Source organism: Eurosta solidaginis, chromosome 5 (assembly GCF_040869045.1).
Source record: "Eurosta solidaginis isolate ZX-2024a chromosome 5, ASM4086904v1, whole genome shotgun sequence".
Taxonomy (NCBI): domain Eukaryota; kingdom Metazoa; phylum Arthropoda; class Insecta; order Diptera; family Tephritidae; genus Eurosta; species Eurosta solidaginis.
In genome coordinates, this window is record NC_090323.1 from 12607182 (window position 1) to 12624751 (window position 17570).

Sequence of the window (17570 nt, forward strand, 5' to 3'; positions counted from 1 at the left end):
TGAGTTTGGGTTGATTTCAAAATATTCAAAATTATTTTATATTTTTTTGCAACCGTGGGTCCGTGGAATAAAAAACATCCTTCTTTTGGAACCGTCGCCTACTACGGGACCGCTCTCGCATAACTTTAGTTTATTCTTAAGGGCTATTGTCGCTGAGTGAGATTTTAGGGAGCTTGTAGGCTGAGCCTAACGTTTTATGTAAGTTCGGTGATTAATTTGAAAGAGAATACTTAATTTTCATGTCTAATTTTTAAGGCTTACTTATTTATAACACCTTAAAGTTCCATAACTATTGAAAACACACTTTTGGTTTTAGTTTTTTCGTTTTTAATTTAGTTGATTTATTTTCTTTTTTTCATATATTTGCATATCAAACAATTGACATTAACATTTTAAATTGAATGATATATAAAATATATATAGAAAGTTTCAAATACATTAAAAATTATGCAATAAAAAATATTTAAATATACGTACATACAATAAAACATAGATACTACAAATTAAACATTTTTGTTGCAATTAATGCTTTTGTGGTGTACAATTACGAGTATCTCATCAACATTGCTCCCTTCCTTAACACTTTGTGTACGAGTCCGGTAGGTATGTGTTGTGTGTGTGTGGCTTTATGAGTATTTTGATACAAGTATTTGATAACGATTTTGAATATATTTTTAACAACTTTCATTGTTTCTTTGTGTGTTTTTGTATTTATTCATTTTGTTCGGTTTATGTAATATTAAAATTAACACAGCAACGACCTTGAGCGCCAAATATTTATTTATTTATCTAAGTATGTGGCAAATATAAAGTATGTATGTAAAAGTTTATGTGCGTGTGTAAGTGTGTGTGAAAAATAGTTGCCAATAATTATTTGACAGCTCAGAGGTCAGTCAAATAATAGAAGTCTTGCATTACTAGAGCAAAGAGAGATAGTGTGATGGAGAAAGTGAGACAGAAATATAGAAATAGTTGCGAAAATACAGGGAAAAAGAAGCAGAAAATAAAATAAGAATTACACTGAACATTTTGAGAACTTAAAATTTATGCTTTTTGCTTGTATAGGGCTAAAAACTATTTACAAATGATAAAATAAAAGGAGAAAAGAAATCAAAAAGGAGAGTATAAAAATATGAAGAAGCTCAAAATGCAAAGTATTAAAGAGGATTAATTGTAATAAGTAAAGTGATTGAGAGAGACTTTTTCATCTTAAAAGCAAAAGTGCAACTCTTAAGAATTATTACAGTAAAGAACACTTAAAAAAATAAAAAGTAAAAATAAAAACATAATAAAAGTGAGCCCACTTCTTACGCTGACTTAGAAGAAACCATCACCGGTTGGGTCATTTACCCATGGGTAATTGTTCGGGCAACGTACACACGTCTGTAAATTGACAGTTTCTCCGGGAATTTCCTTCGATGTCAACTTGCATGCATTGGGTACCCAACAAGCTGGTTTACCCTCAACCACACACTTCTCCCTCCATGGTTCGAAATTCTTAGCTTCGCTAATAGTACGTGGATTCTGCATCCATTGAATTACTTGTGTCATCGTCACGAAATACACATCATTATGATTGGCCAAAATTTCATCAATCCAATAGAGGAAAGCATCCAAAAATTCAGGATTATTCTTCAACCACGCAGCATGAAAATACAAACCCAATGGTGCACGATTTTGATCATAATGACGATCAAAATTATGATTTAAGAAATTATAGAATTGATCACCAGTTAAAATATTTGAACACGAATCGACCATTGCGCAACCGGGCAAATATTCATCGTTAGCAGGATCTTCACGACGATCCAATTCATTCATAACCATTTCCCAAACAGCATGCGAACGTGTGGGACAACTCTGTAAATTACCATGGCAACGATGTGGCATACGGAAGTACATGGTGTATGGCCATAGTGGTGGATTTGACAGTGGTGCCGTTATGGTTGAATCATACAGGAAAGCTTGTTCTTCCATCATGGTGAATTGATTGTTGCCACCAACGCGTAAATAGGGCGCACGTACACCCACAACGGAGTTGTCGGTGATGTTGGCGTATTTTTCGATAATAATACGCATACCAGCCATTTCTTTAGCCCAATCGTCGACGGTGGCGTTCGACCAGAAGCGTTCGTCATCGTTGTGACTGTGCGAGAGAGAGAGAGGAGATAAAATATGGAAAGGAAAAAAAATATTAAAAATGTCTTGACATCGGTTGTCTGTTAAAATGTTAGTACTTTTTGTAAAATGTTAGTACTTTTTGTGCACTCTTCACAGCATAGAAATACTTGCAGGATAGATTTAGTTTTGCAGCACAAATTTTGTAAACAAATCGTTGGCAAATCTTTGAGATTCAGAGCTTTTATCGAAAGTTTACACCAGCAATTCCTTGGGCTAGCGTAAAACCGATATTTTGTAAAAAGATGGGGTTTGAACCCAAAGTGGTGGCTTAAAAATGTTTAAAGCAATTTTACTCAAATCTTTACTCACATCAGAGCTTTTTCGACTCTGAAATTCTGTTGAAAAAAGCTTTGCAATTGAGCTTTTCTAACTGTTTTTGTTTAGTGTGAAACTTTTCATCATTACTATAGCAAAAGTCGCCCCGGTATCCACCAATAACCCCTTTCGAAAAATATTCAACCTCCTTTATTTGGAATATAATAGAGTTTCTGAAAACAGTTTCATACACAGAGTGTCTTTGGAAGACTATTGTAGCCATATTTGTGTTTATATCTCTTCCCGTATATTTATAGTATTGGGAATACAACTTTGCAAAGTTTTACTGCAAATTAATCACTGTTAGAGATTTACCAAAAAATTGTTTGACTCTAAAGACACCTTTTGAAATTTGGCTTTTTAGTGTTAAAATATGTTTGTAATACTGAGGAATCGCTGGTTACCAAAGTCTGGGTCCATAGTTAATATCTTTGCGCACTCTTAAGTTTCAAGCTTTCACCGGGTGCCAAAACTTGCGGTTCTAGAGGTTCACTCAGAAGTTTTCAAAAGCTGAAAGAAAAAGTCTCCGTCTATTCAACTAGTTCAAGTTTAACAACGAGATATTTGGCCGTTACTTTGACATTTAACTGAGCAAAAATTATTTTGGCCATCCACTAATGTGAGGCATTGCCTTGAGAATATTCGTCTGTGTGAATTCCTAATCAAAATTGCCTGCAGGTATTGCTTTTTTTACTTGGAAATTGAAAGCTTTTGTCGAAAGCTTTCGAAATAGAGCTTTTTTATGAATCGAAATATGTTCGCCATATCGAGGCATTACTGTTAATCAATTTTAATGCTGAAGAGTCGAAACATTTTTTTTTACTTACGTTATAGAATGTACAGCAATTTCATGTCCTTTACGCGCCGTCTCTTGCACCGCTGAATAATTTGTGTATTTATGCGAAATAAAGTAGGTAGCCTTAATGTCACAACCATTAGGATTTTTGCGACCCTTGAAGATTTCCTTATACAACTCAATATTGTTATTGTTAATGGCATCATCGAATGTAATGGTGATCATCATAGGCACATCTTTAGCAGGCAAATCGCCGGGTATCGAAGTACCATCCTCTGAGCAGAAACAATCGGGCAGTACACAAACAGTGGGATCACAGGGTGGTGCACGATTTGGATCATTGTCGATATCTGCAAAAAAAAAAAAGAGAAAACAAAACGGGTATAAGAAATTGGAAAAGTCTTGGTAATTTTAATTAAATTTAAATTTATTGTTCATGTGATAAATATTTTAGAGAAAATACTTTGACTAAATTTCCTAGAGTTATTTTAATTTTAAACAGTTTTGGTGCTGCACCCATCAAATTCGAGTATTTCAACAAAATTTGAGCTACATCTAGAGCGAAGATAAAGAGAATGAGGAAAGAGCTAGGGAGATAAAAAGGGTCAGCGAGATATACTAAGAAAATTGTCATCCAAGGAAAGAAAAAAAGGAAGGGTTTAAAAAAGGTAGATATTGAAAGAACAAAATATGGAGACGAATAGAGAAAAGAAACAGAGATTAATAATTAAGTGTATCCAACAAAAAAAAAATTATCAGGTGAAGGCTTACAAGGAGCCTCCTGATGTTTCCAAGTTGCAAAGTTCCAAGAAAAAAAATTTGAGAAGCATAATGCAAACTGTTTTCCTTGAAGTAGTGCTACTTCGAACTATCTGGAACTTTGAACACCTTCTCCTGAAAATTTTTTGTTTGAGGATTACATACATAAATTTGTTGCTTTGGCTCGATATGTGAGTAGTTTGGGAGTGTTTGAGAGACAACGATCTTTATGGAAAATGAAAATCTGGGGTAACGAAAGAGAGAGTTAAAAAGAAAGAACATAAATGTAGTATTATCTTATAAATTTAAACGAGCAGTTATTGTTTGTTTGTATAGCCGAATGATTTCGGGAACGGCTGAACCGGTTTAAATGAAATGTGGCACAGAGATAATGTATCACCTTCTAAGACTGTCACTCAGAATATTTCACAAGGTTGCTACCTATTCGAAATTAAAAAAAAAAAATTGGATGAGATATGCCGATATGGGTATCAAACGAAAGGTATTTCACTCCGCATTGAAGTAGGGAAATTTTTGAGTAGGGTTTCCATTTAGGGTTGCCAGCTTTTCGAAATTAAAAAAAATTGCATGAGATATGCCGATATGGGTATCAAATGAAAGGTATTTCACTCCGCATTACAATAGGGACATTTTTGAGCAGGGTTTCGCTTTAGGGTTGCCAGCTTTCCGAAATTTAAAAAAATTGCATGAGATATGCCGATATGGGTATCAAACGAAAGGTATTTCACTCCGCATTACAATGGGGACATTTTTGAGCAGGGTTGCCAATAAGGGTTGCCACCTATTCGAAATTTAAAAAAAAATTGCATGAGATATGCCGATATGGGCATCAAACGAAAGGTATTTCACTCCGCATTACAATAGGGGCATTTTTGTTTAGGGTTGCCGCCTATTCGAAATAAAAAAAAATTGCATGAGATATGCCGATATGGGTATCAAACGAAAGGTATTTCACTCCGCATTGCAATAGGGACATTTTTGAGCGGAGTTGCCACTTAGGGTTGCCAGCTTTTCGAAATTTAAAAAAAATTGCATGAGGTATGCCGATATGGGTATCAAACGAAAGGTATTTCATTCCGCATTACAATAGAGGCATTTTTGGTTAGGGTTGCCACCTATTCGAAATAAAAAAAAATTGCATGAGATATTCCGATATGGGTATCAAACGAAAGTTATTTCACTCCGCATTACAATAGGGACATTTTTGAGTAGGGTTTCCATTTAGGGTTGCCAGCTTCTCGAAATTTAAAAAAATTGCATGAGATATGCCGATATGGGTATCAAACGAAAGGTATTTCACTCCGCATTACAGAGCAGGGTTGCCATTTAGGGTTGCCACCTATTCGAAATTTAAAAAAAATTGCATGAGATATGCCGATATGGTTATCAAACGAACGGTATTTCACTGCGCATTACAATAGGGGCATTTTTGGTTAGGGTTGCCACCTATTCGAAAAAAAAATTGCAAGAGATATGACGATATGGGTATCAAACGAAAGGTATTTCACTTCGCATTGCAATAGGGACATTTTTCAGCAGGGTTGCCACTTAGGGTTGCCACCTATTCGAAATTAAAAAAAAATTGCATGAGATATGCCGATGTGGGTATCAAACGAAAGGTATTTCACTCCGCATTACAAAAGGGACATTTTTGAGTAAGGTTGCCATTTAAGGTTGCCACCTATTCGAAATTTAAAAAATTGCATGAGATATGCCGATATGGGTAACAAACAAAAGGTATTTCACTCCGCATTACAGTAGGGACATTTTTGAGTAGGGCTGCCCTTTAGGGTTGGGGTAATTAGACGAAATAGTACTCTACTTACTCATATTATATTAAAGCTTTAAAGGAGAACATTAAAGTTAAAAATCTTCGTAAAAAATCTTACACATGATTCGACTTAATTTTAAATAATTTTCTTTTAAATGAATAATTGCAATTTCTCACAGATTACTATTAGAAAGATTTATCAGCACAACGAAACGTTGCCGAGCAAATCTCGGTCGCCCAGGTACTTTGAATTTGCGTGGGGAGGAAGGAAGGGGTAGGGATAGAGAGGAAGGCTGTATGGTGCGAAAAAGAGTGGTATACCTAGGATTGTTTATACCTAGCGATGGCAGTACCCTAAAAGGTACTTCGATTTAAAAAATTTAAATTTATAAATCGCTCTCTTACTTCCGTTATTTGTTTTTAATTTCATCATTTAAGTGCCGATTTTAATGCATTCAGATACGTTTTACCGTAAGGATGGGTAAAAGCAATACTTTATTTTACGATTTCACTGTTTGCTGCTGATGCACTCAGTTTACACATTGCATTGAGTCAATGACCAATTAAATATTTTTTTTGACCGCTTTTCCTAATGCAATTGTAAAAGTATGTACAGTTAATTTTTACATTACGAGCGTTTACAATTGTCGGTATAGCGGTATTGGAGCTATATACATAAATACATAGCTGTCAATGAACTTTACAGTTTGAAAGTGGATATTTGTTATTCAAATAACGAAACCAACATAATTCAATCGACGAACGAAATGGTAATAAATAATTGAATGTATATGAGTAAACATATGTGTAAATATAAACAAAAACAATAGGCAGTGCGAAAGAGAAATAAAAAAATAAAAATACTATAATAGTCAGCGTTTCGAACACTCAACTGTTGTAGGGATATTCGGAACCATGATTCAATTACAAGAGGTTTGCTCGACACACATTTTTTGACAGTTGCAGTCATTTTGCTCCCGAATCGAATTGACATTCGTTACCTGTGTTGTTTCTTTGCGAATTTTCGAAAAATATTAGTAGTAGAAATAGGAAGCAATCAGTTTACAAATACCCGATAAATACTGAACTGCATAATTCTTTAGAACATTTTTTAATTTTCTGATGAATTTATTAACTATGCCGTGATCTATTAGTGTGGGTGAACATAGGTTTTATGAAAAGTACTGACACCAAGGAATCGTGCACTTTCGTAAACCTATGAACATACGAAACCTAAATCAAATAAAAATTCATCGTTGAACGTCAAAAACTCGACTAGTAAACCGATTCGCGTAAAAATGTCATTAGTAATTGAGCACGTTAACTTATTCATTCCGTATGTTCGGAACATACGTCTCCATTTAAGAATTTGTGGAATCGTTTTATATTTGGAATATTATGTATATACTTATGTGGAATATTCGGACCTCGTGAGGTAGTATCAAATGAACGTATTCCGAATATTCTAAATTAACGGTTTATCCGAAACGCTTCCACTTAATACTTAACGGAAAAGAGCTTTCCGAAATTTCAGAATAAAAAGGTGAATACGACTTGTGTAGCAGGGCCGCCCAAAAGCTTAACTCTTCTGTCAAAGTCAAGGTAGGAATATAAAGTTCTAAGCAATAAGCCATTTTATTTTATTTTTTTTTGTCAGTTCATTACGGCTGCTGAGTAGAGTATCACCCCATGTCGGCTGCTGCCTGTTCAAAATCGTGCTATCTCAAAATATTTTTCAAAAATTTCCCAATTTGAGATTTGTCACAAAACTGCCCTATATTAGAGTTCGATTGAAGAACGCTTCATCTCATAATGCTTTTCATTAACTCCCTCTTATGACAAAATGCATTGAAATTATGCTCATATAGGTAGTTATTGAAACAAATTTTGGGATAATGCATTTTTGAATAAAATTCTAACGTACGGCATTCTTCAGAGAATTTCTGAAAGAATGACCAAACCAACCTAACTTTGTCAATTCATGAAATATTTAGCAGAAAATGAATTATTCCCCAAAAACTTTTGGTATTTACAAATTTATTATCACTACTAATATACTACCAAAGATACTTTTCTACTACAATTTTCACTTAAGGGGATTGCATTATTTCCCGTTTTCCTTACTTCGTATAAGCAACCCGTCAAAATTTTTCAATTTGGGAGTGTCAAAGATCTGTCATCATTGGCGAACAAACCTCTAGTAATTGAATCATGATTCGGAACAATGTGTTACCCTTACTCTGAATAAAAAAAAAATGTCCTAAACTAAAAAAAAATGTAGTTTTTATATTACTTTTCCAACTTAACTAGGTAAGGTTAGGTTAGGTTGAAGCCGCTGCCTCCGCTGTCCAAGCGGAGACTCACGTAGTCCATTGTGGCCCGTTGTGCTACCACGCGGGGTCCCCTATTTCCTGTTTCCCTACTTCCGACGAATGTTTAGACCCCAGTGAGGCTAAACCAGCGCGTTTGCCTGATAAAACGCAAGATGTTTGTGTGTGCAGATTCAAGCTCCGAAAGACCCTAAAAGCAGTGTATGTGGAGGCATCAGTACCTGGTTTCTGATAGTGCGGGACAGTGGCACATATAGTGCTCTACGCTTTCTATCTACTCCTCGTCCCTAGAGCTGTGTCAGAAGTCATTTGTTTGTAGGCCCATATAGGCAACATTAGTGCCCACGAGACAGTGACCTGTGAGAAGGCCCACTAGTGGGCTTATAGATAAGGTTTAACAGTATCACCGATTGCGATCTCTTTTCATCCTGCTTAGGCCAGATTTGCTAGGATATTCTACATGTAGGTTCCATGGCCCATCTGGCGTTTGCTTGATGCGTGAATAGAAATCGCAAGCAGTGCTTGGATGTGTTTAGAGGAGGGCAAGCCCAACCAGTGGAGGTTATTGTTTGCAGATTGGTGCCTTGCCTAGCTAGCTCGTCCGCAGCGCAATCACACTGGCCAGGAACCCATATAATGCTCAAGTTGCATTTATCAGCTAGCTTGTTGAGGGTTTCTATGCGCTTCAACGCCTCTAGTGACGAGGTGTTGCTGCATTGCAGGGGTTTTATGGCAGCCTGACTGTCCGAGAAAATTGAAATAGAATTGGTGACCTGCAGGTTAGCAAGATAGAGGGCTGCTTCCCAGATAGCTTTCAGCATGAAAAACACTGCAGTGGTCGGGTAAGCGTAAGCTTTCGCTTAGATTGAGCTTCTCTGAGTATATTCCGGTGCCGATTCTGTTGTTCAGTTTAGAACCATCTGTAAAAACGGAGATTTCGTGAGATCCAGGCTCCCTGCCGTTTGCCCGCTCGTTCCTCTCTGGGATTCTTGTGGAGAATTTGTTGTCCCAGCAAGGAGACGATATTGTATGGTCCAACTTTAAGGTTTCCGGGATCTGCTTCAGTATCCGGGTGTGACCAAACCTGCAGCCCCTCCATTGCTCAATGCGTTGAGCCTTGCCGCGTTGCAGGAGGCACAGTATTTTCCATATAGATGGGTGGGGAGAAGGAATAATATGATTGCAAGAGCTTTGGGTGGAATCGAGGGAAGGGCACCGCTAGTAAACATTGCCGCCATCCGCTGCACTCTTGTTACTTTGCTCTTGTTATATTCGATATCGAGTGCCGTCCACCATACGGTGACGGCGTAGAAGAGTATTGGTCTCACCACTGCCGTGTAGATCCAATGAACGATGCGGGGCTGGAGACCCCACCAACTTAACTAAGTCAATAAAGCAAAAATTTTATTCATAAATATCAAAGAGATGTTAAAAAGTTGCATAAATACACTTCATGGCACCAGTGCCTTCATGGGCCCCATGCTCAAAACAGAGCGTTTGTTCAGAGACTAGTTTAAGAGTAACAACTGGCAATTTTGTTTATGCAGCAAAGTCAGACAAATCGCTATTAACTTAAAAACCAGAGCTTTTGAGGCATAATGCCCAATGCTTTGTAACAGCTGATGTGAGGTTTTGAATTTTATTTTATTTCACACCTTTTTAACCCAGATATGCCGACGGAACTCCTGGTGGAGCAATTTCCACAATTTTTGTTAATAACGTTCTTTTAACACAAAATATTACAGCAATTAAGATAATTATAAAAATATTTTTTAACCGATTTTGTAGGGTGTACTACATGTTGTACGCTCGGCACATACAAAAGAGAAGTAGTAATTTTTGGTTATATAGGAAAATTTGTTTTTATTCTTCTAGAGTACTTATTATGTCATTTAAAGCTAAAACCGAAAAAAATACTAGGGGGACTCATGAAAGCATATAAACTTATAAGGTGTAAAATTATATCAATTTACACACGCGGTTATATGAACCACTTAGTAATACTCTTGATAAACTTGATTGTTTATCAGCTGTATTATTGCCAAACAAAAGTTTTTTGATTGTTATACAAATTAAAAAAATGCCAAGATTAAGTGAAAAATCAGAACTAAAACCCCTTTACTTGCTGATGTTGGAGATTTCTGATGAAAATGCCTGCTGTAATGTCTGCAAGGTTGCATTTCTTTGAGTTTACCGCGTTTACACAATGAAATGTGCGCGTAAATTTATACAAATTTTGTAAATGATTTTTCATACAAAATTTGACAGCTCGTTTACGCACTAGATAAATTTATACGTTTACACACTTTATAAGGCATTTATACGGTTACATGAGTCCCCCTACTATTTTGTTGTTTTTAAAATTTGTTTTGTACTTTAGTGCCGAGCGTACTACATGTAGCACGCCAGCAAATAAATCAACAAAAATCACATATAATTGGGTTTTACATTTCCACCATTGGTGTACCTCAATTTCTACAACTACAACAGAACAAAACGAAATGGGCTTAAATATTTTTCTCTTACCGATTACGCGACATCTTCACACTTTTGACAATTTCACAAAACTCGCATTTTTGATATTAAAAAAGGCAATCAAGGAATTGCAACAGACATTTTTTTTTCAAAGCCAACTATGATGCCTGTTTTGTACAGAAATACAGCGACAGATTGTTTACTTAGTTTAAATTACTGTTTACGAAATATTTTGAAAATAACCGGTGTATTATATGTAGTACGCTCGGCATATCTGGTTTAAAAAAAGCTTCATTTCATTGTAACCACCTGTTAAACGTTACCATATACATATTAATTCAAAAACACATTTAAAGCAATCTTTATTCATCAAGCAGTGCCAAATGTTCGGCGCGTGAAGTAAAAGTTGTAGTTAAAATACTTAATAAATAAAAAATAAAAAGTAAGGAAGGCTAAGTTCGTGTGTCACCGAACATTACATACTCAGCTGAGAGCTATGGAGACAAAATAAGGGAAAATCACGATGTAGGAAAATGAACCTAGGGTAACCCTAGAATGTGTTTGTATGACATGTGTATCAAATGGAACGTATTAAAGAGTATTTTAAGAGGGACTGGGCCATAGCTCAATAGGTGGACGTCAGTTAGGGATATCGCCATAAAAGCGGACCAGGGCTGACTCTGGAATTTGTTTGTACGATACGGGTATCAAATGAAAGGTGTTAATGAGTATTTTAAAAGGGCGTGGGCCTTACTTCTATAGGTGGACGCCTTTTCATGATATCACCATAAAGGTTTATATATGTAAACCACGAACAGTATTCATGCCAAGATTCCAAGGGCTTTTGATTTCGCCCTGCAGAACTTTTTCATTTTCTTCTACTTAATATGGTAGGTGTCACACCCATTTTACAAAGTTTTTTTCTAAAGTTATATTTTGCGTTAATAAACCAAAACAATTACCATGTTTCATCCCTTTTTTCTTTTTCGTATTTGGTATAGAATGGCATATGTTACATTTTTCGTAATTTTCGATATCGAAAAAGTGGGCGTGGACATAGTCGGATTTCTGCCATTTTATATACCAAGATAAAGCGAGTTCAGGAAGCACGTGAACTGAGTTTAGTAAAGATATATCGATTTTTGCTCAAGTTATCGTGTTAACGGCCGAGCGGAAGGACAGACGGTCCACTGTGTATAAAAACTGGGCGTGGCTTCAACTGATTTCGCCCTTTTTCACAGAAAACAGTTACCGTCCTAGAATCTACGCCCCTACCAAATTTCGCAAGGATTGGTAAATTTTTGTTCGACTTATGGCAGTAAAAGTATTCTAGACAAATTAAATGAAAAGGGCGGAGCCACGCCCATTTTGAAATTTTCTTTTATTTTTGTATTTGATTGCAGCATATCATTACTGGAGTCGTATATTGACATAATTTACTTATATACTGTAAAGATATTCAATTTTTTGTTAAAATTTGACTTTGAAAAAATTTGTTTTAAAGTGGGTGTGGTCGTTCTCCGATTTTGCTAATTTTTATTAAGCATACATATAGTAATACGAGTAACGTTCCAGCCAAATTTCATCATGATATCTTCAACGATTGCCAAATTACAGCTTGCAAAACTTTTAAATTACGTTCTTTTAAAAGTGGGCGGTGCCACGCCCATTGTCCAAAATTTTACTAATTTTCTATTCTTCGTCATAAGTTCAACTCACGTACCAAGTTTCATCGCTTTATCCATCTTTGGTAATGAATTATCGCACTTTTTCGGTTTTTCGAAATTTTCGATATCGAAAAAGTGGGCGTGGTTATAGTCCGATAGCGTTCATTTTAAATAGCGATCTGAGATGAGTGCCCAGGAACCTACATACCAAATTTCATTAAGATACATCAAAATTTACTGAAGTTATCGTGTTAACGGGCAGACGGACGGACGGACGGACATGGGTCAATCAAATTTTTTTTCGATACTGATGATTTTGATATGTGGAAGTCTATATCTATCTCGATTTCTTTATACCTGTACAACCAACCGTTATCCAATCAAATTTAATATACTCGCACAAGGTGAAGATTATTTGCATTAGAGGCGTAGGCTAGCCTTAGTCAAAATCTAATTAGCAACACTTTCGTGTTAAATTTTTCAATGAATTAGTGCAAAAACAAATCAAAGGAAACAAAAATATTCGCCAATCAAATGTCGCACGCTATGCGTATCCATTCACACTTAAAGTGTCGTGCAAAATATTTGCAGCTAAGTAAAATTGTGATGTTTCATATTAAACGTCACATATGGTAATGGCCTAAACTGCAGATGTTTTGTCTGTCAATGTAGAGGCCTTATACAACTGGTGCTTGAAAGGTACATAAATTATGCAGATATATTTCTTTTTGTGATTTCTATTTGCTCGAAAAACAAAATAGTTTTAAGTGCCACTTTTAAACAATTTAAATTTCTGCACACGTTCCATTGCTACTATCAATAGACGCTCCCTACAAAGAGTAGATATCAACAAATGCTTATTTTTGAGACAAACTTTATTGCCAGCAGCTTTTTTCTTTAAACTTTGCTTGAATATTGAATATGTATTAGGTTGTAGCTCTTTTCAATTTGCAGAAATACAAAATATTTTTTAATTTAAATATTTGAAAGCTCCTTGTCGTAGAGAGAACAATAGCAGCTGATATTTAATGTTTCGCCAGCAACAGAGCTCTGGCAATGGGAGTAAAATATTATCAATATTTTGGGCCAATATCCGCTTTGAATCGTCCTATTTGGGGTCTAGGAGTTGCGTTTTAGAAACGGTCTGTTGAGCCAACCCGTATGACCCAAACTCAAAACTGAAACAGTACAAGTTATTTTATCGCTACAGCAACAACAATAGGTAGCAAGACTTCGCAGATAAAGTCGATGCTCTTTTAAGGTCTTTTCTGATAGAGTTTTTTTTCAATATAATTTTGCGAAAAAGTGTTTTTCAAGCGAATTTCGAAGCATAAATGTTTTAGAACTGGTATACGAAGCGATATTTGAGGAACAATGTGACTTGTGACTAGGACTTGATAGTCACATTAATTTTTATCCATGACTATGATTCATGTGGCGGCCACCGTGGTGTGATGGTAGCATGCTCCGCCTACCACACCTTATGCCCTGGGTTCACACCCCGGGCAATGCAACATCAAAATTTTAGAAATAAGGTTTTTCAATTAGAAGAACATTTTTCTAAGCGGTGTCGCCCCTTGGCAGTGTTTGGCAAGCGCTCCGGGTGAATTCCTGCCATGAATAGCTCTCAGTGAAGACTCATCTGCCTTGCATGTAGGTCCCGTCCGGCCAATTTGTAGGGAAAATCAAGAGGAGCACGACGGGAATTGGAAGAGAAGCTCGGCTTTAGATCTCTTCAGAGGTTATCGCGCCTTACATTTATTTTTTTTATGATTCATCAGCAATAAAAGAGTCATGTATATGATCTAAATCATAGTTCAGAATCACTACTCTCGCCTCAGAAGAACAAAAAACTATGGCATAGTTGTGATTTGTGTTTCCCAGCAAACACAGTTTCTAACGTTAGACAATTTTTTATATGATCGTTAGATAACTAATCTCGAATGGCTACTTAATACTGAAAATTGAACCCATATTAGAATCGCATTAGAGAAATGCATTAGAGCTCGTTAGAAGAACTATAATATTTTTCGATTTAGTAATTAGGTTCCATTCTATTTGAGTCATTCCTTGTGATCAGAGCTTCAAAAATGGAAGTAGTTTTCAAATCTTTCTTTTATCTTTATCTTACTTCAGTGTTTGTTGGGAAGTAGTTATCGAGTGAAGAAGTTTGTATAGTCGACTGAGTAGCAATATATCAGTGTTTCCAACGTTACGGACATTCCATCTTGGCAAACTTTATTGGGTATAAAAGCAAAAGTACGATTGGATCAAGAAATTGCCTTTTGTTATAAACGACATTCGTAGAACTCCACTCAATCTATTCAAAAATATTTTCCGCAAGCGATATATAGCTACCTTATAGCGATCCAGTACAATAGAACGTACCTCGTATTTGAGGTGACATAATATTTTCTTAGAGTTTGGCCAATCGTTTATGCTGTACGAAAATGTTCTAGGAATAGCAAATTAAAGAATATACAAGGATTACAACTGCATAATTTATTTCACTACAGCGTTGTATTTTGAAAAATAGGAGTTGAACTTGTTCGAACTTTCCTGTTCGGACGTTCTAATTTTTTCGTAGTAAACCCTGAGTTTTAAATGCAAACAACGAATGGTATATTCATATTTTATTGTAAATTTGCATACTTATGCCGAATCTCGCATTAAATTTTGCCAAATTAATTTTACCACTCATATATGAGAAAATATGTTTCAAATAAATTTACAAAGAAATAAGAGCAAACTTTCTAAAAGCACTCAGACGTTCCAGTTTGTTACAGCGTTATAACCTTGACTGCTTGTGTTTGTGGAAAAGTCCTTTTAGTGTTAAAAACTAACATTCGAACGCGTGCAAAAATTACTTATTTTGAAAAAATTTCATGCTTCAGCTTTTATATTTTAATTCGGCTTGTATTATTACTTTGACTGAACATTAGGGCGGGTCGATTTAAAAATCGCTCATTGCTCTGTGAAAATCGTATTCTAGGGATCAAAATAAGAAACTTTGCCGAAGGAACCATACCTCTAAAACGAATTCTGATGTCCCCCCTTTGGGTCGAACTTTTGGGTAGGGGCAATTTCAATTCTACCTGCTGTGTCTTGTAGTGGCTTAAAAAAAACAACACAAGCAATTTTACGATCTGCACTTGTGCCACAGTGATACCCTCATTTTTTAAAACAGTTGAATAAAAAACCCACACAACTATGTTTACGACATGCAAATGCATCACAGCGATGCCTTGGTTTTAAAAGGGGGTTGTAAAAACGCTAATTTCTAATAATTTTTTTAAATTTCTTTTCTATTACTAAGTTAAATTAATTTTTTCATTTACATATGTTCTGACTAAATAAATTTCTAAAGAGAAAAATAAACTCCAAAAAGAAAAAACATAGGCATTTCAAAGTGGGATTTTTCAAAATTTGCCGCTACGACCCAAGGGGGGGGGGGGGGGGAATCAGAATTCGTTTTAGAGGTATGGTTGCTTCGGATAAGTTTCTTATTTTGATCCCTTGAATATGATTTTCACAGAGCAATGGGCGATTTTTTTGCCTCCCCACAAATCGACCCGGCCTACTGAACATAGTGCATTCTAAGCAAACATATGGATAATCTCATTATTTATCTATTTTTTGCACTTTATCAAAAAAAAAGAAAAAAAGTACTTAGTAAATTTGATTAACCTTTAATATTTTCTATATTAGCCAAATAATTGAATAAATATATTTTGTGTCGTACATATGAGGCCTTCGATTGACATCTATAACATTTTCTTAGGCAAACGTTTAATATTTTTGCTTTGGGCCGAAACTTCTGAAAATATTGTTTTCGTCCCAATTTCTTGTTCCTTTCGATTTTTTTTTTTCAAAATAATTTTGAAATTATTTGTAGCCTGTTTCAGAATAATTTTAGAAAGTTTAACGTGATCAATATTTTTGCAATCAATTCGGCTATTATTCCAAATAATTTTTAGGTTATTTTGATACAATTTCTGTTTTAAAATTGACTACTTCAAAACAATTTCAGGAATATTTTTGGAAACATTTCGGGGATCATTTTGTGAACATTTCATAATTGCACTTAGATCTTTCGGAACCATTTCAGGAGAATTTCGTACCTATTTTCTGCAACTTTTCGGAACAATTTTCGAGACTACTTTGGGAAATATTGCTTTCGGAATAATTTCAGGCACATATCGGAAGTTTGAAGTCAAAATGATTTTGACATCCATCTTTTGGGGATTATTGAAAAATAGTTTTAAAAATATTTACGGGATATAGGCCACAACTACTGTTGCTTACTGGAGCACAAATCACAGGTTCATTTCCTCATATTGTTGTTATTGGGTCTATGATTGTGATAAGTGGTGAATCTGCTACCGCACGAGATGCAGATGCCGTCACAGTCTTAACAACTTCCCTATCCCCATACAAAGCGTTTTGAGAATGCCCCACGCCCATTATTTTTTTGTATTACTTAATTGAATAATATGAATATATATATTATAAAATATTATTTTTATAAATAATTTGAGATATATTTACCTTATTTTGGCTATTTTATTTTGGGAGTCAAATGTGACTCCTGAAGTAGCAAAAACAATTTTGTTTACCACGTTCAATGAGTCACATGTGAACATAAAGTTTTCGAATCACAATAACGGTAAATTAATATATAAAGGTCAAAAGCATGTATTAGTGTGCTTTTTTGTTTAATTGAAGTTAGAAGTATATACAAAAATTGAAGGAAATAAGAAAAAGGTATCAGACAAAAAATTTCGAAATTTTCTTTCATTTTCCTACAGTTTAGGTCTTTTGATATACGCTCACATAGAATTCACAAATATAAACGACACGTTTATACCAAGAAATCGTCTTTAAGTTGTATAAAGAAACGAGTCACATGTGACTCATGCACTTATTTCAATACGCTCTTGTGAGTCACATATGACTCATTGGACAGGGAAGTTGTTAAAAGCTGCTGCTGTGATTTACCGGGATCGTTGAGCCAATGTGACAAAATCACAATTACACGAATATACAATGTTGACTTATGCACATTTATACTTTTGCTCTGGATCACTGTTATTTAATCACACTTCATACTATCCTTTAACCAGTTTCTTCGTTTTTATCCTTCTGCCTCTATAAAATTGTATAATCAAACCTTTACCTTACATATTATAAGTTATTTTACAATCTCCATCTGGCTCCGGTAGCTCTTTCACAATATATGAATATATTCACTTACA

At 35.3% G+C, this 17570-nt stretch overlaps 1 protein-coding gene across 3 annotated transcripts in view; it reads right to left on the bottom strand.

Annotated features, from left to right (window-relative positions):
- Window positions 1-304: 304 nt before the first annotated feature.
- serp (chitin deacetylase-like protein serp) overlaps window positions 305-17570 on the bottom strand; it is a 44592-nt gene continuing 27326 nt past the window's right edge. For all 3 annotated transcript variants that reach the window (XM_067789913.1, XM_067789914.1, XM_067789912.1), the window contains 2 exons: window positions 3324-3642; window positions 305-2146 (listed from right to left, as the gene is read on the bottom strand). In XM_067789913.1, coding sequence (XP_067646014.1) covers window positions 1318-2146; window positions 3324-3642 — 1148 coding nt within the window. In that variant the 3' untranslated portion in view covers window positions 305-1317. The remainder of the gene's footprint in view (window positions 2147-3323; window positions 3643-17570) is intronic.